Raw genomic sequence first — 22,095 nt, forward strand, 5'->3', positions numbered from 1 at the left:
AAGTGAACTTTCAGGCTCATTAAACATCCTAAAGTTTTAAACTTCTTTAACATTGTAGCTATAATAGAAACATATCCTGGGTGTTTCTCATGTTCTAAGAACCTTGAAACAACTTGCTTGAATGATAACCATACTTCTTTCTCGTTTAAGGTTATTGTGGATTCAAAGTTAACATCAAACACCAAATTTCTAATGTCAGGTCTGACAAAGACGCCTCCTTTTAGTTTATCTTCTGAAAGGTGTGGAAAGTTTTGGCAGAGATACGTAAAACTTGGTCCACCTTTAGGCAAAGCCTTTACAAACTGTTTCGTTAGGCCTAACTTTATGTGTAGAGGTGCTAGGAGTATGTTTTTTGGATCTACAAGGTTACGCGTAGAATGTTCTTTTTACCAGGTTTTAAAGACTCCCACACAGGCCAGTTCTTTGTGCATCAGTGTTGATCCCTAGCCCTACTGTACCATTCACACAAGAAACATGGAAATTTGGTAAAGCCACCTTGCTGACCAAGGAGCATGCATGTTACTTTTAATAAAACAACCTTTAAACTAGTTTTGGATGAATCAATAAACAGCCTCCAATCTTCCTTTTTGTATTGCCCAGGAATGTCTGAGCAGTACACTAAATCACCTTCTTGTGGAAAAAACTTGGAACATTGCTGCTCTCACTTCCTATATATGTTTATGCTCGTTCCAACTTCCAATAAGTTCTTTTCTTTTAATCTAGAGCCAAGCAATTCAGCTTTTTCTTTCTCTGAGCACAGATCACTAACCAAATCGTTAAGCTCAGTCTGAGTAAACAATTTGGGCTCTATACTTTTTGTATTACAATGGAATTCATCATCATTTGGTTAATCTAAACCACACTGTACATCAGAAAATACTTTTTTTGGAATAGAATTTAAATCATCTGGGGGTTCAGAAACTGGCTGATCTACACCATGCCCTACTGGTCGGATGGCGGATAGAAGGTTAGGGTAGCTTGTTATCTTCTTTTTTTTAGATTATGACCAGTAATATCAGCACTGCAAAAGTAGCAATCATCAGAATGATTTCTAGGCTCCCTCCATATCATAGAAACAGCCAATCTAAAGGCTTTTTTTATCCTTTTTGGACCATTTTCTCAGATCTCAAACACACACGTAACATATCTTACATGGTGCCCAAGTTTAGATCAAAAGTATAATAGATAACCTTTATCACAAAGTCTGTATTGTTTCTTTGGTGTTTTTTAATCACAAATTCACCACAAATATAACAAAAACTGTCAGCAGAATTTTTACAACCACGATTAGACATTGTACAAGGTGCATTCAAGTTCTAAGGCCTCCGATTTTTTTTCTCCGGACTGGAAAGAGATAGAAACATGCGCATTGTTTTAAAATGAGGCCACGTTCATTGTCAATACATCCCAGAGATGGCAGCACTGTATGGCAGATCGAATTTTACTACCAGCGGCGAGAATGAGGACTGTTTTAAATACTTAAAATGGCGACGTTTTCCTTACTGGAACAGTGTACAATCATTCGTTTTCTGAATTTGCGTGGTGTGAAACCAACTGAAATTCATCGACAGTTGAAGGAGACATGTGGTGATGGAGTTATGGATGTGTCGAAAGTGAGTTCATGGGTGCGACAGTTTAATGAAGGCAGAACATCGTATGACAGTAAACCGAAACAACCTCGGACTCGCACAAGCCGGTCTGACGACATGATTGAGAAAGTGGAGAGAATTGTTTTGGGGGATCCCCAAATGACTGTTGAACCGATCGCCTCCAGAGTTGGCATTTCTGTGGGTTCTGTGCACACAATCCTGCATGACGACCTGAAAATGCGAAAAGTGTCATCCAGGTGAGTGCCACGAATGCTGACGGACGACCACATGGCTGCCCGTGTGGCATGTTGCCAGGCAATGTTGACGTGCAACAACAGCATGAATGGCACTTTCTTTTCGTCAGTTGTGACAATGGATGAGACGTGGATGCCATTTTTCAATCCAAAAACAAAGCGCTAGTCAGTTCAATGGAAGCACACAGATTCACCGCCACCAAAAAAATTTCGGGTAACCGCCAGCGCTGAAAAAACGATAGTGTCCATGTTCTGGGACAGCGAGGGCATAATCCTTACCCATTGCGTTCCAAAGGGCACTACGGCAACAGGTGCATCCTACAAAAATGTTTTGAAGAACAAATTCCTTCCTGCACTGCAACAAAAACGTCCGGGAAGGGCTGTGTGTGCGCTGTTTCACCAAGACAACACACCCGCACATCGAGCTAATGTTATGCTACAGTTTCTTCGTGATAACAACTTTGAAGTGATTCCTCATGCTCCCTACTCACCTGATCTGGCTCCGAGTGACTTTTGGCTTTTTCCAACAATGAAAGACACTCTCCGTGGCCGCACATTCACCAGCCGTGCTGCTATTGCCTCAACGATTTTCCAGTGGTCAAAACAGACTCCTAAAGAAGCCTTCGCCGCTGCCATAGAATCATGGCGTCAGCGTTGTGAAAAATGTGTACATCTGCAGGGCGATGACGTCGAGAAGTAACGCCAGTTTAATCGATTTCGGGTGAGTAGTTAATTAGAAAAAAAATCAGAGGCCTTAGAACTTGAATGCACCTCATACTGAGCACATGTACAGGAAATGGGTCAGTGAGGTTACGTTGACAGTAAACAAGACACCATCTCAAACAGTCCATGGGTGGTCTGCCAGTCCATAGTGTCCAACAGGCACAACATTCCGGCAATCAGAATTGTCGCCAGCGTCAGGTGGTCTGATGAAGGTTCACTTCATCAGTGCATCTGACGATGGTGACAAGTCTGATCGCCAAAATATTGTGCCTGTTGGAAACTATGGACTTTCAGTACACCCATGGATTGTTCAAACAAGAAATACACCAGGAGAAACTGAAAAATCACTAAACACCTTCTGTTAACCAAAAAATAGAATCAACATTTTTTCCCAGCAAATGTTTTTCAGCAGTGCTACTAACATCAGCTAAGTTCATTAAACCTATTTTTTAAAATTATTTTAACTGTATATAAGCTGTTAAATTCTTTAAAAATCGCTTACTTTAATAAATTTAACTGTAAAATGTGAAGAAATGGTGGGTGATACAGTTTTTTTAAGTATCATAAACATAAGAATGATGTATTTTCAGCAAAAAAGTTTTTCCATCATTGGCCTGTGATTATAGCGTCTATCATTGTGTAAAAAAAAAGTACATCTGCACTGCATTTTAGCAGATTGTATAGGTTCATCAGCTTGTTCATGATCAAACATTTTTTTTTTTTTTCTGTGTTAGTCTGTAAACTGAGACTCAATTTCAAAATTACTTTTTTCTACAAACAATCAAGCCTCTGTGATATTGTTTCAAATCCTGTGTTACTGAATTCTTGAATCCAATCACGAAACGAATGTAAAATATCAATAGTGACATTCAAGTTCACTTGAACCAATTGCTGTAGTTTACTTATATTATTGACACATAGTAAAATCCCCATACAACATGTGTAGTGCAACAATAAACTCAAACATTAACATTTCCTTTAAGACTGCTTCACAGTCGCTAATAAGTTTCTGAATCATCAGTTTTATTTTTCAGATCACTCACACTTTTGATGACATATAGCTTTTATGGCTCTGAATCTACTTTCCCATTGTGTTTCAGACAGAGGTTTCAATGTCAATTTCCATTTACTTTTTATAAGATCCCAAGGCTTGCTTGATTTTCTTAAAAGAATATGAAGTTGACTGATGAAGATGAAAACATTTTAGCTGTTGTAGAAGTGTTGGTGGCATCTAGCAAAAGAAAATTCCAACAATGGCATCTGCACGGCATGAACAACGCTCGTGTATTAATATTGAGTATTCTTGTTCTAACACCTTCTTAATGTCAACCATATTGGCACTGTTATCATATCCCTGTTCTCAACAGTTTTGGATGTCTAGACGATTATTTTCTAGTTTCGTTAAAATGGCATTTGTTAAATACTCTCCCATTGCTTCTGTGATGGCAAGAAACCCAACGAAATGTTCCTCTGTCTGTCCAGTTGAGGAATTAAATATCTTAATATTATTGACATTTGTTCCACATGGCTCAAATACCTGGTACAATCGAGCATGAAGGCATAACATTTTGCTTGTGTCAATGTTGTTTATAATTTCATTGATAACAGATTTGGACATTAATGTAACTAATTCATTTTGTGTGTCACATCTCAGATAATGCTGACAAAGTTGCTTTTTATTAATACGCTTCAAGTGCTCTTTTGGTGTTAGATCATATTTGGATAACAATTTAAATAGATCTATAAAATTTCCACTGCCTCTGCTATCATGAAGGTTAAGGGATTCTCAAGGCCAGATCGTGAGAAGCTACGTATTCTATAAATTACTAAACAAATGCGTTGGTATGTTGATAGAGACAATAAAAACACACAAACACACACATAAATTTCAAGCTTTCGCAACTCAAGGTTGCTTCATCAGGAAAGAGGGAAAGACGAAAGGATGTTGGTTTTAAGGGAGAGGGTAAGTAGTCATTCCAATCCCAGGAGCAGAAAGACTTACCTTAGAGGGGAAAAAGGACAGGTATACACTCGCACGCACACACATATCCATCCGCACATATACAGACACAGGCAGACATGTGTAAATGCAAAGAGGTTGGGCAGAGATGTCAGTCGAGGTGGAAGTACAGAGGCAAAGATGTTGTTGAATGACAGGTGAGGTACGAGTGGCGGCAACTTGAAATTAGCGGAGGTTGAGGCCTGGTGGGTAATGGGAAGAGAGAATATATTGAAGGGCAAGTTCCCATCTCCGGAGTTCTGATAGGTTGGTGTCAGTGGGAAGTATCCAGATAACCCAGAATGTGTAACACTGTGCCAAGATGTGCTGGCCATGCACCAAGGCATGTTTAGCCACAGGGTGATCCCATTACCAACAAACACTCTCTGCCTGTGTACATTCATGCGAATGGACTGTTTGTTGCTGGTCATTCCCACATAGAAGGCTTCTCAATGTAGGCATGTCAGTTGGTAAATCAAGTGGGTGCTTTCACGCGTTGCTCTGCCTTTGATTGTGTACACTTTCCGGGTTACAGGACTGGAGTAGGTGGTGGTGGGAGGGTCATAGGACAGGTCTTATACCGGGATCAGTTACAAGGGTGGGAGCCAGAGGGTAGGGAAGGTGGTTTGGGGATTTCATAGGGATGAACCAAGAGGTTACGAAGATTAGGTGGACAGAGGAAAGACACTCTTGGTGGAGTGGGGAGGATTTCATGAAGGATGGATCTAATTTCTGTGCAGGATTTGAGTAAGTCATATCCCTGCTGGAGCCACAATCAGAGTCTGACCCAGTCCTGGAAAGTATCCTGTCACAAGTGGGGTACCTTTGGGGTTCTTCTGTGGGAGCTTCTGGGTTTGAGGGGATGAGAAATTGGCTCTAGCTATTTGCTTCTGTACCAGGTTGGGAGGGTAGTTGCAGGATGCAAAAGCTGTTTTGTGGTTATTGGTGCAATGGTTCAGGGATTCAGGACTGGAGCAGATTCATTTGCCACAAAGACCTAAGCTGTAGGGAAGCAACTGTTTGATATGGAATGGGTGGCAGCTGTCAAAATGGAGGTACTGTTGCTTCTTGGTGGGTTTGATGTGGACGGATGTGTGAAGCTGGCCATTGGACAGATGGAGGTCAACGTCAAGGAAAGTGGCTTGGGATTTGGAGTAGGACCAGGTGAATCTGATGGAACCAAAGGAGGTGGAGAGGAAATTCTGGAGTTCTTCTTCACTGTGAGTCCAGATCATGAAGATGTCATTAATAAATCTATACCAAACTTTGGGCTGGCAGGCTTGGGTAACCATTCGCATGAATGGACACAGGCAGACAGTGTTTGTTGGTAATAAGGTGGACATGCCTTGGTGCATGGCCAGCACATCTTGGCATAGTGTTACACCGTCAGGGTTATCTGGATATTTACCACTGACACCAACCTATCAGAGATGGGAACTTGCCCTTCAATATATTCTCTCTTCCCGTTACCCACCAGGCCTCAACCTCCAGTAATTTCAAGTTGTCGCTGCTCGTACCTCACATGTCATTCAACAACATCTTTGCCTCTGTACTTCCGCCTCGACTGACATCTCTGCCCAACCTCTTTGCATTTACGTCTGTCTGCCTGTGTCTGTATACGTGCGGATGGATATGTGTGTGTATGTGTGTGTGTGTGTGTGTGTGTGTGTGTGTGTGTGTATGCGAGTGTGTAGCTGTCCTTTTTTCCCTCTAAGGTAAGTCTTTCCGCTCCCGGGATTGGAATGACTCCTTATCCTCTCCCTTAACACCCACATCCTTTCGTCTTTCCCTCTCCTTCCCTCTTTCCTGATGAAGCAACCTTGGGTTGTGAAAGCTTGAAATTTATGTGTGTGTTTTTTATTGTCTCTATCAACATACCAACGCTTTTGTTTGGTAAGTTACAGCATCTTTGTTTTTAGATATATTTTTCCCATGTGGAATGTTTCCCTCTAGTATAAGTATTCTATAATATTGATCAATCTTTTGCTCAATTTATACCAATAATTTTGTGGTCCCCCGCTCAGTCTCCCATTTGCCTCATCTATTAGTCTTCCGTATTTGATTCCTTTACATGATTCCATGCATCTAATCATGAACTCCATGTGTCCTTGACTTTGTTCATGCCTTTGCAATATACTACTCAGATCTTTCTAGTCACAACATCCTTTTTTTACCATCTGTATATGCAAATGTGAGAAAAGTCAACATGGTTAGCAACAAACTTTGTCTTGAGATATGGAGTACGCTAACCATCTTCAATGTTGCTTTTCACCATTACTCAATTTTCTAGTAAAATGAAATTTAGTAAAATGTCTTTTATTTGTATCTTTGGTGAAACTTTTATCAGGTTTCTCTAGGTTCTGTTGGGGACTATTTTGAATTTAATCATGATGCTATGAATATATTACTGGAAATACCTACTTTCCTGGATCTAATTCTATAAATGACTCTCTTATACAAACAGTTTGCTCTTGATTATCACTTTTGAAGTCTTCATTTGGCTCACAATCTCAGATCACGGCAGTTTCACCCTGCTCTGATGCTGTATCAGAAAGGGTAATACATTCATTCAACCCTGAAGCTGGTTTGGTTTCAGAAACTGAAGACTCTTGGATAAGAGCTTCATCAGAGGCCTCTGGAGCAGTAAAACCTTAAGTTTTCTTAAGAAATTTCATCATACTTAAGCTCATAGCTTGATTGTATATAATTGTCTCAGCGTGTATTTTGCTTTCTGATGCACATGATTCCCATTTTCTCCCTATTTCTCTGTCTCTTGAGGATCTTTCACAGAGCATTGTTGCATCTGCTTGTCTTTGAACTGAAGTGTCAATTCAGAAAAACTGTGCATACCAAGTGGGTTTTTTAATTGCGTGCAAAGAAAAGTAAGTATATTTTCCATTTTACTTGCATCTTTCTTTAATATGGCGATCAGCTTTCTGTCTAAGTATATAATTTAATAATTTAAATATAATAGAGGAAAACATTCCACGTGGGAAAAATATATCTAAAAACAAAGATGATGTGACTTACCAAACAAAAGCGCTGGCAGGTCGATAGACACACAAACAAACAAACACAAGTGTATGTTTGTGTTTGTTTGTGTGTCTATTGACCAGCCAGCGCTTTTGTTTGGTAAGTCAAATCATCTTTGTTTTTAGATATAATTTAATAATTTGTTTTATAAAATATTCTTAGTCTGTAAGAATGACTTTACAACAAAGTTCCATGTGTTAGTGCCATCTAGTGTGCATGTGCTGATTCACAACAGATATATCCCACAGGAATCATGTAACGTAACAGGCTTATCAGTACCATTCTGCAGTTCCAAATTTGTGTGCTTGGTGCGCTGCCACATAGGTGTACAACTTAGATGCATCTTGTAATGGGACCTAACTGTCATAATGTTGCCAGACGACCCTAGATAAATACTGCTACATTCATATCAAAATAGGAATGGACAAGTAATTGGCTAAAATTTTAACAGCTTCAACAACTTTTTTTGCTAGGTCCTCACAGCCATAAGGCCACCTGCAGTCTCCAATGACAGTGGTCAGTGCTGTCTTTTACTATGGCCAGAGGTAATTCTTGGCTACTGAAACAAAATAATTATTGGATCCTTTGTACCAACCTCCCAACTCAAATGATACATTTGCTGAACACTTAAAAGAAAATTTAAGTTTAAGTTCAAACATGTACTTGACTCATAGAAGTATTGCTGGTGGTGACTTTAATTTACCCTCAACATGTTGGCGAAAATACATGTTTAAATACAGAGGTATGCATAAAACATCATCCAAAATTGTGCCAAATGCATTCTCTTAAAATTTTTTTGAGCAGTTAATTCATGAGCCCATGTTGTTAAAACAAACTTGACCTTTTAGCAACAAATAATCCAGAGCTAATAAGAAGCATCAAAACTGGTACAGGGAGTAGTGAACGCAGGGTTGTCATAGCGAGACTGAGTATTGTAACACCCAAACCCTCCAAAAATAACTAAAAATATACTTATTCAAAAAATTAGATAAAAATTCACTTGATGCCTTCCTGAGAAACAATTGCCACTTGTTCCAAATTAACAATGTAAGTGTATACCAAAAGTGAGTTGAATTCAAAGAAATAGTATCAACAGAAATTGAGAGATTTATACCAAATAAATCAATGAACGATGGAGTTGATCCCTCTTGGAACACAAAAGGGTCAGAACACTTGCAGAAATAATGAAAAAAGTATACCAAATTGAAACAAATGCAAAATCTCCAAGTTAGGTGATATTTTCCAGAAGCTCAAGATTTAGAACAGACATCAATGTGGGGTGCTTATAATAGTTTCCACAAAGAAACTCTATTTCAAAACCTGGCAGGAAATACAAAGAGATTTTGGTTGTATCCTAGTGGCAAGACACAATTAATGCCTCCCCTGCGTGATAGCACTGGAAACACTGTTGGCAACAGTGCTGACAAAGCAGAGCTATAAAACACAGCCTTCTGAAATTTCTTCAGCAAAGAAGATAAAGTAAATATTCCAGAACTTGAATCAAGAACAACTGCCGATGTAAGTAGCTTGCAATATATGTCCTCAGAGTCATGAAGCAACTTAAATCACTTAATAAAATCAAGTCTTCTGATCCAGACTGCAAACTAATTAGGTTCCTTTCTGAGTATGCTGTTGCAATAGCTCCATACTTCACAATCATATACAACTACTTGCTCAATGAAAGATCCATATCCAAAGACTGGAAAGTTGCACAAGTCAAGCCAACATTCAAGAAAGGGAGTAGGAGTAATCCAATAAATTACAGTCCCATATCATTAATTTTTATATGTAGCAGGATTTTGGAAAATATATTGTGTTCAAACATTATGAATTACCTTGAAGAGAACAGTCTATTGACACACAGCCAACATGAATTTAGAAAACATTGTTTTTGTGAAACGCAACTAGCTCTTTACACACACAAACTGTTGAGTGCTACTGACAAGGGATTTGAAATTGATTCTCCATTTCTAGATTTCCGCAAGGCTTTTGACACTGTACCACACAAGTGACTTGTAGCGAAATTGCATGCTTATGGAATATTGTCTCAGTTGTATGACTGGATTCATGACTTCCTGTCAGAGAGATCACAGTTTGTAGTAACTGATGGAAAGTCACCGAGCTAAACAGAAGTGATTTCTAGCATTTCCCAAGATAGTGTTGTGGGCCCTCTGCTGTTTGTTATCTATATAAACAATTTCTGAGAAAACCTGAGCAGCTGTGTTAGGATGTATGCAGACGATGCTGTCATTCATCATTTAATAAAGTCCTTAGAAGATCAAAGGAAATTGCTAAACAATTTTAAAAAAGCTGTCTGTATGGTGTGAAAATTGACAATTGACCCTAAATAATGAAAAGTGTGAGGTCATCCATATGAGTGTATCAGCAAAGGTCCTAGTAAGACCTTCAGGATGCTGAGCAAAGAGTGTGATTCCACTGGCCTTTTTAAATCTTGGCAAAGTGTAAGGAAGGTTCCTCTCTCACACCACATGAGCTGTATGTTGTGCCTCTGGGTGGTAAACTTTTCTCTTGGCCACAGTTTGGTGTTGGCCCTTCATACTAGTATACAGTTGGTTGGTTGTCACACCAACATAAAAAGCTGTGCAGTGATTGCTGAAGAGTTGGTATATGACTTGGCTGCTTTCACAGGCGACCTTGCCTTTTCCGGTGGTCTAGGACAATCCTGTGACAGGACCAGAGCAGGAAGTACTTGATGAGTAGTTTGGATAGATCTAGCACCTGGTTATCCACAGGCATACTATCCCTGTTACAAGGGGATGGGTGTGGGAATGGAAAAGAGATGGACTTATATGTTGTATAGGCTGGGTGGGCAACGGAATACAACTTTAGTAGGGTGGGAAGCATTTTGGGTGAAATGTGTCCCATTTTGGAGCATGCTGATAAATAATCAAAGCCCTGAAAGCTCTAATCATGTACTGCTAGCAGCTCAACATTCCAAATTATACCTAATTACATTTTATGTACCTACATGCCAGTGGTATCACATTTTACAATTGTGATGTAATTTTGTTACTGAGTCTTATAAGTAGGTAATATTTCAAGTTTATAAACACAGAAATGAAGTGTTCATCTACTTGAAAGACATGAGAAAATGCTCTATGTAGGCAGCACAGACTGTGCTCTTAGGGGAAAAAAAGTTGTAATCTGATTGAGTTCAATTTTAGGTCAGTGGACTATATCCAACATTTTCATCTTTTTATTTATTTATTCATTTGTCCATATAAATCTCTTTCTCAGTACATATATTGTACACAGGATATTGGACAGAAAACGTTTTTAGCTATTGGTTTTACAAATGTCAAACATACATTATTTAAATTTTTTATAACAAACTGGATCTATACAGTTAATAATTACAAATATTTTTAAAATACTCTATATTTATAACTTATTTCTACAATTATAGACATAAATTACATTTTTTCTTGCATAAGATACTCTGAGATTGAATAGTAGCAGTTTTTCAGAAGGTAGGCTGTCACAGACTTTTTAAAGCTCTGTAGTCAGGAAGAGATTTTACGTGTCTTGGTAATCTGTTGTAAAGTTTTGTTCCTGCATGATATATACTTTTTTGGCATAATGTGGTGTTACAATGATTAACATATATGTCACTGTCTGATCTGGTACTGTAATCATGGACACTTTTGTTTTGAGGAAAAAGTTTTTCTTTACTCAGTATGCTTTTTTCGACATGCACGACTACTTCCAGTATATAAATGCAGGGAAGGGGTAGGATCTTTAGATCTTTAGAGAAAGGTTTTCATGGTTTTCTGCTGCTTACTTGTTTCATTATCCTTACAATTGCCTTTTGTTTCCTGAAAACTGTTATGGGCTGGTGTACATTTCCACAGAAAATGATACTGTGCTTCAGTATTGAATGTACACCCCTAACTGTTTCTGCACTAGTATTGTTACAAATAATTCTTACTACATAGCTCATTTTTGCTAGTTTTGAATTTAGGGATGTGATATGAGTGCTCCATTTAAGATTTTTGTGGACATGAATCCCAAGAAATTTAGTTTCATTGGAAGTATTTTTATTTTGATCAGTGTGGAAATTCTTTAGCACTGTCTTTTGGGGATTAGCTATTAACCTGTTTCTGGTAGACCATTCAAACACTCCTTTTGTAATATCTTTTGCAGATGCATTAAGATTTTCTTCTTTATTCCCTTCAGTCAATACACTGGTGTCATCTGTAAACAATACTGTTTTAGAATCCCTAATGTGTGGTGGGAAATCATTAATGTATACCAAAAAAGAAAGGGGCCTAAAATGGAGTCCTGTGGAACACCATGACTGAGTACACATGGTTCTGAAAGGTGTACCTGGAGTTGATTTCCTTCCATGTACTTAATTTCAGTTACCTGAGAGCGATATTCCAAATATGACTTAATCCACTTATTTGACACACCTCTTACACCATACCGTTTGAGATTCCTCAGGAGTGCAGAATGATCAATCACATCAACAGCTTTTGTTAGATCCAAGAATAAACCTGAGATATTTCTGTGGTTGTCCACTGCATTTAAGATATGATTTATCAGATTGAAAGTGGCTGTTTCAATTGGTTGCTGTGATCTGAAGCCATGTTGACATCCAGAAATAATATTATTCTTGTCGAAGAATGAATAAATTTTGAATACCCTGACAACAGAGACGCAGGCCTATAGTTACCCATACATTGATGATCACCTTTTTATATAGTGGTATTACTTTTGCAATTTTCAGTTGCTGAGGGAAGACACCACATGATAAGGATAATTTCATGTACCCACTAATGGTTTCACCAAATTTCAATGAATGTGAAATAATAAATACCAATGAAAGAGTTCTTGAATTTTTACATGAATCCAAGATGATGATGTCATTTGTTGCTCTAAAGTTGTGACATTGTAAATGTCTTCACTACTTCAGCTGTAATGTTCCAGTACAGAGAACAAAATAAGTCTGGAAAGCATGTTTTGCGTGAATTGAAATGTACATATATGTCTAAAATAGTGTTTGATGTGAATGTAAAAACTATAATGTCAGAATATTTTCTGCCAAAAACTTACCTGCCCATTATAATAAAGATTCCTTATACATCCTGTGAAACCAACAGCATTTGGACTTGCATTCCATTTAAATGTTTCCTGTGATGTTTCATCCCAGTAAATGCCACCAATCTGCAGAGGGCTGTTTAAAGTCAGGTGCCCTCCAAATATAGGTAATTTCCCCTTAACCATGCAACTTGTTCCATTGAAAAATGATGTTGTCATGTTGTTTGTTTCCCTAACATCAGCTGATTTACAATAATCCAATATGAGATGAACATACTGTAACAAGAGATTTTGTTAGATAAATATACTTTATTGACAACATTTACTATAGACCTAAAAGACTTTTTATTTTAAATTGCCAATCCCAAGTATCAGACTTTCTTTTATTTTACTACAGTAGAAAAGCTCTAATTATAAATATAATTAGATAACTATACCTCTGAATTCCAAAATAAATCCATTTGGTGCCACATTCCATCATTCAACTTTTTCTTTACTTTTATAAATAACTCAGTAGTACTGTATCCAAAATGAAAAAGTAGTCTTGGTTTACCATCTTGTAGCTCCAGTGCAATATAGTCTGTAATTAGAAAACCTGTAGAGAGGTCACAAAATAATGAGAATATGTCTTCTGACTTGATGTGATCGAAAGTGTAATATACCTGACATAATAACTTCATCTATTATGACAGAAGACAATGGGCCATTGTAAAATAGTAAACCATGATCTTTATTTGTAAGGAATTCAAGACTAATGTGATTTTCAGCTTGTGGATGAATTGCCTGAAACCAAGCCCAGCCGCCTCCTTGGAAACTTATTCCCATCTGTTGGCAACGTGGCCCCTCATATCCATCTGGGCAAGAACACCTGAATAAAGAATGGAAGTAGTAAGATAAAATGGTATGGTGTAGTTATTATATGTACAACTTATAGATTTAATTTTTACTCACCATGTGGAAAGTAAGCAATATCATTTGAGTTTGTTATTATAGCGTACATTTTAATAAGAGAAGCGACTATCTTTCTAGCTGTTGGTAATGATAAATCACTGCTTATGATTGACATTGACGGGAAACACAATTTACAGTATTTGAAAAAATCAGTTAAACCAAAAAACTTTCCTCTAAATTCTTTATTTTACACATTACATCACATTAGTATAAAATAAATTTTCTTATTGCTGTAAAGAACATTATATGAAGAAATAAAAGAAATTAAAGTATCCAAAGTTATTAAAATCAAACAACAGAAACTCCAGATTTGAATATCAACAATATTAGGGAAAGGATAGATTGCTACTCACCATAAAGGGTTGCAAACAAGCACCAAAAAAATACTGTTACACATTTGTCTTTTGATCAGAGCCTTCTTCAGAAAAGAAAACACACACACACACACACACACACACACACACACACACACACACACACACACACACACACACACATATTCACACATGCAAGCACACCTCAAACACACATGACTGCCACCTCAAGCTGGAATGCAATTGTCACATTGAATCAAAGCAGCAGTCTTGAATACAGCTGGAAAGAGGGAGCAATAAAAGGATATTGGTGGGGGTAGAGAAGAATGCTGTCTGGTGTGGCCTGTAGGAACTATAGGGAGGCACAGCAAAACTGTCAGGCACAGCATCGAGAGGTTGTGGGGCAGGGAGTTAGGGGCGAGGGGTGGGTTGGGAATGGAGAGCAGAAAAGGAGAGGAGCATTGACAAGGAAAGACGGGCAGGTGCATTGGCAAAGGACAGCACACAGTGAGGATAAGCCCGTGATAATTTTGGGACCAGAGAATGTGTTGTAATGACAACACACATCTGTGCAGTACATAAAACCTGATGGTGGAGAGGAGGATCCTGAAGGTCCAGGTTTGTGAAGCAGCCACTGAAATCAAATATGTTATGTTCAGTTGCATGTTGTGCCATAGGGTGGTCTATCATGCAGCAATGTGCCCTTCCTTTGCATGGGTAGCAGTAAGCATCTATAGTGGGACCACTTGTCTGATGTAGCAGTTATTTTGCTGACTGGCCACTGTGAAGAGTTATGATAAAAATTCATGGAACAACGTCAGGTAATTGAAAAGCATCACTTTCAAACAACTTAAATGATGCAAGCAGCATTTGCTAGGAAAGTCCTCATTAGGCATGAATGTTATCCATTCCATATTTAACTGATGTGACTGGTGTTTAGAGTGACATCTTGTGGCAATGATATGAGGTGCAAGCTGCAACACCAACCATTCTGCCTGACTACAGCACCATTTTGGCATGAGTTACAGCCGCTTACCAGCCACCCAACAGCAGTGACAGTACGGTGTGGCCTGCCAGTCTGCAACAAAATATGGCACGAGCTACTCCCACTGCCAGTCCAGCTTCACCTAAATTTTCTGTGTGACATTTTTCTGTCTATACCAACATAGAATCACTACAAAGCAACCTCTGGCATGCAATGTAGATAGAATACACTCTATGCCGTGAAACATTGGGATGTAGCACCCTTACAAAGCACCCTCTTCCATGCACAATTGGTGTGGCATACCATTCACCTCAAAAAATTGTACAAATCACCCTCTTCCATGAAAATTTTTTTATGTATACCCCTCTGCCATGCAATATTGATACATAGTATCCTCTATCATGAAACATCGTTACAAAGCATTCTCTACCATGTATAATTAATAAGAATCACCCTAAAACAAGCAGCATTTGTGTGATGTGTGAAGCACCTTCTGCAATGTAACATTGCTGTGAATCACTTCTACAATTCAACATCAATTATGTATTTATAGGTGGGTCAATCAAGTGACAGAAGATATAAGGAGGGATGCAACAACTTTGGAAAATACACAAGCTCTTCTCTTACTCAACTGAATTGTTGTTTTTATCCAATTCTTCAAATTTATATAACTTTAGAAAAATGCTACCAGATATCTACACTTCTGACCATAAAAAGTGACAATCCATGAAATCAACACGAGACAAAAGTCAAATTGGCACGACTGCTTGGATAAGCAAATGATTAGCATTTCAGAACAACTACACAAAGTAGGTAGGAGTAATGCTATCTACATTCTGTATAAAAGGAAGGCAGTTTGTTTCTCATTCAGAAACAGCATTTGCCGTACAGAAGATACCGTCGCCGTTCGAAACAGACAGTCTACAAAACTATCGAGAACATCAAATTTGCAACAACAGCTGGAGAAAAGAAGAACTGTATACCAGTCAATTCTGTCGCTTCTCAAGCCTTGCTGGATGGACCTTCTGTTTTCTGTGGTTGTCGTCTTAATTTTAGTTTAGATATTAATGATTCTTTTGGTCATGGTAATGGATGGTTCACTGTAGCTATTGTCCATGTAGGTTCTGGAGTACCAAATGTTCCTGGACTTGAAAGTTTCGTTGACAGAGACATTATTGCTTTTCGCACCTACCATATGGCCGAACTTGCTAATAAAGACTTTGGTAAATCTGCTTATATGTCCACTTCTGCTTTGTCTTTGTATACACTGTTTGTGGCAAGAAGTTACATCCATTGTAAGGAGGAGAAATATCTATTCCTACCTATTGAATTCAACAGTGGCAAGATTTTGGCCTTGTTCCTTGATACTATTGCAAATGTTGCTTATGATCCCAAGAGTGACATATGAATAGAGAATAAAGGGGTTCAGAAGGGCCATACTCAATGCTATCCAGTGTCTCAATAATGTGACTAGTACCTAAGGGGACAGGAAAAGCACAAAACCACAAATGAGCATGATTTTAGAAAGTATCACTTATGTGAAACTAAGCTTGACCCTTCCTCACATCATATCCTATGAAAAATGGATGAAGATCAACAGGCAGATTCCGTATTCCTAGATTTCCAAAATTCATTTGACAGGGTGGCCCACGGCATACTGTTGACAAAGGTATGAGGATATGAAATATGTTCCCAAATATGTGATTGGCTTTAACACTTCTTAAGTAATAGGACCCAGTAAATTGTTCTCAATAGTTAGTGTTCATCAAAGACATGGTGTCACCAGGTGTGCCCCTGGGTAGTATGATAGGATTGCTATTATCCTTTATATACATGAATGATCTGATGGACAGGAAGAACAGCAAACTGTAGCATTTTGCTAATGTTGTGGTATACAGGAAGGTGTCATTTTTGAGTGTCTGTAGAAGGATACTAGATCAGTTAGACAAAATTTCAAGTTGGTCTGATGAATGACAGATAGTTCTAAACATACAAAAATGTAAGTTAATGTATGTAAGTAGCAAAAGCAATCTCATAATGTTCAAGTACATCATTAGTAGTGTGCTATTTGACACAGTCAGGTCAATTAAATATCTAACATAATGTTGCTAAGTGATATGAAATGGAATGAGCACGTAAGGATTGTAGTGAAGATGGTTGACTTAGGTTTATTGGGAGAGCTTTAGTAATGTGTAGTTCCTCTGTAAGGAACACTGCATATAGAACACTAGTGTGACTTGCTCTTGAATGCTATTAAAGTGCATGGGATCCACACCAGATCAGATTAAAGGCAGACACCAAAGCAATTCAGAGGTGGACTGATAGATCTGTTACCCATAGGTTCAATCAACATGCAAATTACAGAGATGCTTTGGGAATGGAAAGGGAAATCTCTGGAGGGAAGGCAATTCTTTTCAAGGAATACTACTAAGAAAATTTAGAGGATGAGCATTTTTATTTGACTGCAGAATGATACCCCTACCACCAACAAAAGTTTCATGTAAGTACCACAAACATATCTTATAAGATAACAGAAATTAGGGATTGTATGAAGGCATATGGACACTCACTTTTTCCTCACTTTATTTGTGAATGGGGAAGGAAGGAAAATGACTAGCAGTGCACTGTATGGTGTCTTGCAGAGTATGTATGCAGATGTCGACGCAGACATATATTATTTGCTCGGCTATGTTGCATGGTATAACCACATTATGCAGCTAGGAGATGGGCTTGTCTGCTTCATTGTGAACAGCATCACAGCGGATGCATCCATGTGTTGGAGCTCCAAGTAGAACAAACTTTGACTTGCAGTCATCACGGGCATACAGGGCTCAGCACCTGGCAACTTATGGGATACCACTGGGTAAAAAATAACATAGTAAGTGCTTTATTGTGTATAAATGATGTTCTGGATGTAGGTGTTAATAAGCATGGGCAGATCTTGTGAAGTACATGATGGGAATCTAAATACTGGATTTTTAATATATTCCTCCCCCCCCCCCCCCCCCCCAAAAAAAAAAAAAAAAAATTCAGAAAAGTAATTGTCATGTGGAAGCCAGTATGAACTAGAAAATTGTTTAAGGTGTATGGGATGTCTTCCCAGTAACATTGGGTTCTCCGAAATACACTAACCACTGGGTAGTTATGCAGTAATTAAAGTGCAGGTATTCACAGAAGTCCAAAGTGGGCTGTAATTAGCATATGGCAGTGAATCGTGGTAGATAATCTCATGTGTTAATGTAAAACCCATTTACACTAGAAAAAAATGAGATTCAATTTTGGTCATCGTGTGTAAATCTAGCACCGTGAATCCAAGAATGATGTTTCCATTTAATGGATTAGACACATGATGTGAGCAAAAAAGGTCGAAAAAGTGAGAAAGATATAAGGTTGATTTTATTATTAAGTCCTGCTTACACAATTTGTTCAATACGAGCACCAGAGATGTCAATGAGATGATGTACATTGCCATATTTGCCCCTGGAGGCTTATTTGGAACCTTTTTTTCTGCTGTAAATTGATTTTTCATTAACATAGTACCATACCTACCAAGTTTTGTTGTGATGGGATAATTACAGCCCATGCTGGGCCTCCATGAGTAGTTGCACCAGCTGGTATTGCTACAATATGATCTGAAATGTGATTGCTTTAAACATCAAAGAAGATTGTTCACTTTGATATCTAAATAAACTGTAAAATTTACAGTCATGATCATATTTAAATTTCTTTGAAAAGCTAACTCATTTTGGCTTTACAGCCATCATCAAGTGTTATAAAGTTGGGAACATGGAGGATGCACAGTCGTTAATAGCTATGATGATGGTTGTAAAGCTGACACCAACCATATGTTGAAATATAAGGGGAAATCAAAATATTTCTGTTCAAAGATCATAAAGTCCAGAATTGGTATCCCAATCACACAAAATTACTGTGAACATTGAGGCAATCATCACAGTGACACATCTGGCTGAAGATATTTGTTTGGTAAAATACCATGTGCTGCTGCTTGAAGAAGTCTGTGACTGTCTGGTGTACATCCTCGACCAACAATTATTGATCCTTTGAGGCCTTTTGTAAGGGACTGAAGGGATGATAATTGCACAGGGAGAAATCAGGATTGTAGGGTGGGTGCTCAAGTCTCTCCCACTTGCATAGGGGTAACTTCTGCATTTCAACATTTGCAATATGGACGTTTTGTGTCAAATCACGACCAACACAGAATTTGGAACAGCATACCGCAATAGTGGTGTTTGACAGGTATGCTGCCCCTTATATATTCTGCATTCTCTGACTTATGTCTACCAGTGTTTGTCCTTTGGTAGGCAAAAAAATCATGTTGTTCCTGCTTTGATGCATTTTGTAAGTATGTAGCCGAAGTTCACATGGCCACATTTACCGCACGCACTTCAGAAAGAAGTTTTAATTTCACATTAATTCCATATCTACATCGGCACTTATATACTCACATTGGAGTCACAATATGATGTATATACATTACAGCAATGCCCTAAAACAAAAATGTTTTAATTGCCCTTATAAATTAAGATGTGACGAATACTGCAAAACTGAACAGTATACAGAGTGTTAGCTTCATAACTGTAATAAAGTAACAGTTACTCATAACTTTTTCAAACCATGAATAAAAATAATTGACTTTGGTATGCATAAATAATGAAAATCCGCTTTCAGAAACATTTTTTCAGTATTACAATTCCTTCCTGTGGAAATTTTATTAGGGAACTTATGGTCCAGCTTGGAATAACAAACAACAGTAGAATTAAAGATAGCCACTCACTCACTGTGTTGTTAACATATTGAGTTGTCAACAGGTGCATAAACACATTCAAAATCATCATTACACTTTTGGGAAATTCCCTTCCTTGGAGTCAAGAAACTAACAAAATAATGCACACACACACACACACACACACACACACACACACACACACACACACACACACACACTGACGAATAGCAACTATTCTTTTCATAATATTTTTATGTTCCATCCTGGTACCTTTTAATAAAGATATTGCTCTTTTCTGGAGGAATCTTTGATGGAACTTCATCATCAAACATTTTTAACTTGAAACTAATTTTCTATTGACGACTAACAGTTTAATAAAACACAGTGAATCATGCTTGAATCAGACAAGAAACACAAGGGAAAGCAGTGTAAATTAATATTATTGGTTATCAGTTTAGAAGCTCAAGTGTTGCCAGCATTCAGCAGTCATTAAATTTAACATAAGTAAAGAAACTGTAAAAAAAAGTCATTTTTTAAGGCAATGGGTTTTAAGATTATATGTACTCCATAAAATATAATTCATAATAGCCTGTAATATAAAAATAGAGAATTATTTATTCTGGGTGAAAACTAAATTGAAGGAGAAAATTTGAGCGAAAAAATTGAAACGTCCATTAGTAACAGAGTGTCTGGTAATCCTAGAGAAATGTAGTGTTGCACTGACAGTGGAAAGGAAAGAAGAGAGTGAAACAAAAAGTGCCATGCAACCTACTTACCTTGAATAACATAAATGGGTCCACTAAGTTTAACATCTTTATCAGACAAACAGATCAACGCCACAGCCCTTCATGCATTGACTTATGCCATCACCACTCCTCCCCTTGCTGATAATCAGTTGTGGTGATTCAAATATGGGGGTTTTAATTGAATTTAATATGGGAAAAATGAGATATAGAAAAAGGAGAAACAAAAGATAAAAGCATTACAAGAAATGTCTTCTACAAAGACAAATTCATAAGATTTACCTTATATTGTTTCCTTTCTGAAAACACTGGCCACCATTGTAACAATGATTCTCATGACATCTATCAATCATAGCCAAGTTTTGTACAGATGAGTCACATTCTGGTGTAATATTTACTGAAATTCCTACTAAAGAGGTCATGTTTGCATCTACTAAGATTGGTTGGCTATTTATCCTGTATCTGTCGATGCATGGTCCTTGGCATTTTATTTTATCAATGAAGCAGTAGTGTATTCCAGCCACAACCAAGTCGAGATCAGTTTTCCTTTCTATCTGAAAAATATGTCAAATGACCTCAGAATTATTACAAAACAGAATATTAATTCAAATATTAAAAAGGAAATTAATAATAGCATTACATAATGCTGAAGATATTTGTGTTAATTGCTTTGCTCAAGATGTTTTCATTAATAAAGCAATTGACAAAAATGACTTTACATTGTGCCTGAATTTGCGGTTCCCTTCTTTAAATGAAGCAAACAGGAGGGGGAGAAGGAGAGGGAGAGATATAGACACAGGGAAAGAGAGAGAAGACAGTGACTAATAGCAAGTTAAATGAATACTTTGACTAAAATGTAGACTTGTGTTAAAAAATTATGCAGAAAAAGAAGTAACAAGTCCATGTGAAATTGGCTGAGGAGTCAAATAACCTTAAGGGCAGGCTCCCTCCTGCTGTGTTGTGCTATCAATGCAAAGAAACATAAAATGACCCACCTGGTGAAATAAAAATAGGTATTAATACCGTTGTACTGCATAATAGAATGTACCATTTGCTCATCTATTCCCTTTTGTAGTTCAACTGTAATGTCTCCATTACTGGTGAATAACATGCCAGGAAGTAACATTTTATCTGATGTAATCTTACATTTAAATTGTTTCATGAATTATACATAGCCTACTCTTTTAACCAAGCACCATAGTGATGTGTGAATCTTTGTACCGGTTTTCTTGTTTTGTAAGTGTTTTCAGTTCTCCTCTTTCCTTCTCTTTGTCACTGGATCAATTAATAGCAATTTATAGCTTACAGGATAAGAGTTTCTCAAATTTTTCAAGATTTCTTTGAATCTGCTGCCATTTCTTACTAACCACAAATGGGATTCAAGTGTACAGTTTTGAGGTTTCCTTTTCTTTTGTACATACATTTTCTAATTACATATTTATTTTAGTAAACAGCAGTTTCACATAAATTTGGAAATGGAACTAGTACTGATCTATGTTATCCACAAATCATAAGTGTGAAATGAGAAATAATATCATGTGGTAGAAATGAAACTGGTGGCCTGCATGTTGTGTTCAGGTTGTTTTGTCACATCCTCATGGTCACTGGAATGTTCAAATTACATTATTTCTGTTTAGGAATTGAGATTGCATCTGGTCTTCATGTTCATTGCATTACGGGCCCCAACATCATCATC

At 37.6% G+C, this 22,095-nt stretch overlaps 1 protein-coding gene across 1 annotated transcript in view; it reads right to left on the bottom strand.

Moving 5' to 3' along the window:
• The window catches only part of LOC126278799 (neural-cadherin-like), a 232,353-nt gene that overhangs the window by 57,983 nt on the left and 152,275 nt on the right, over positions 1 to 22,095 (bottom strand). Inside the window, exons 15-18 of the mRNA XM_049979072.1 lie at positions 20,682 to 20,953; positions 13,322 to 13,527; positions 13,097 to 13,239; positions 12,675 to 12,935 (exon numbers count right to left, since the gene is read on the bottom strand). Of these exons, the coding sequence (XP_049835029.1) occupies positions 12,675 to 12,935; positions 13,097 to 13,239; positions 13,322 to 13,527; positions 20,682 to 20,953 (882 nt within the window). The remainder of the gene's footprint in view (positions 1 to 12,674; positions 12,936 to 13,096; positions 13,240 to 13,321; positions 13,528 to 20,681; positions 20,954 to 22,095) is intronic.

The sequence above is a fragment of the Schistocerca gregaria genome, chromosome 6, assembly GCF_023897955.1.
Source record: "Schistocerca gregaria isolate iqSchGreg1 chromosome 6, iqSchGreg1.2, whole genome shotgun sequence".
Classification (NCBI taxonomy): domain Eukaryota; kingdom Metazoa; phylum Arthropoda; class Insecta; order Orthoptera; family Acrididae; genus Schistocerca; species Schistocerca gregaria.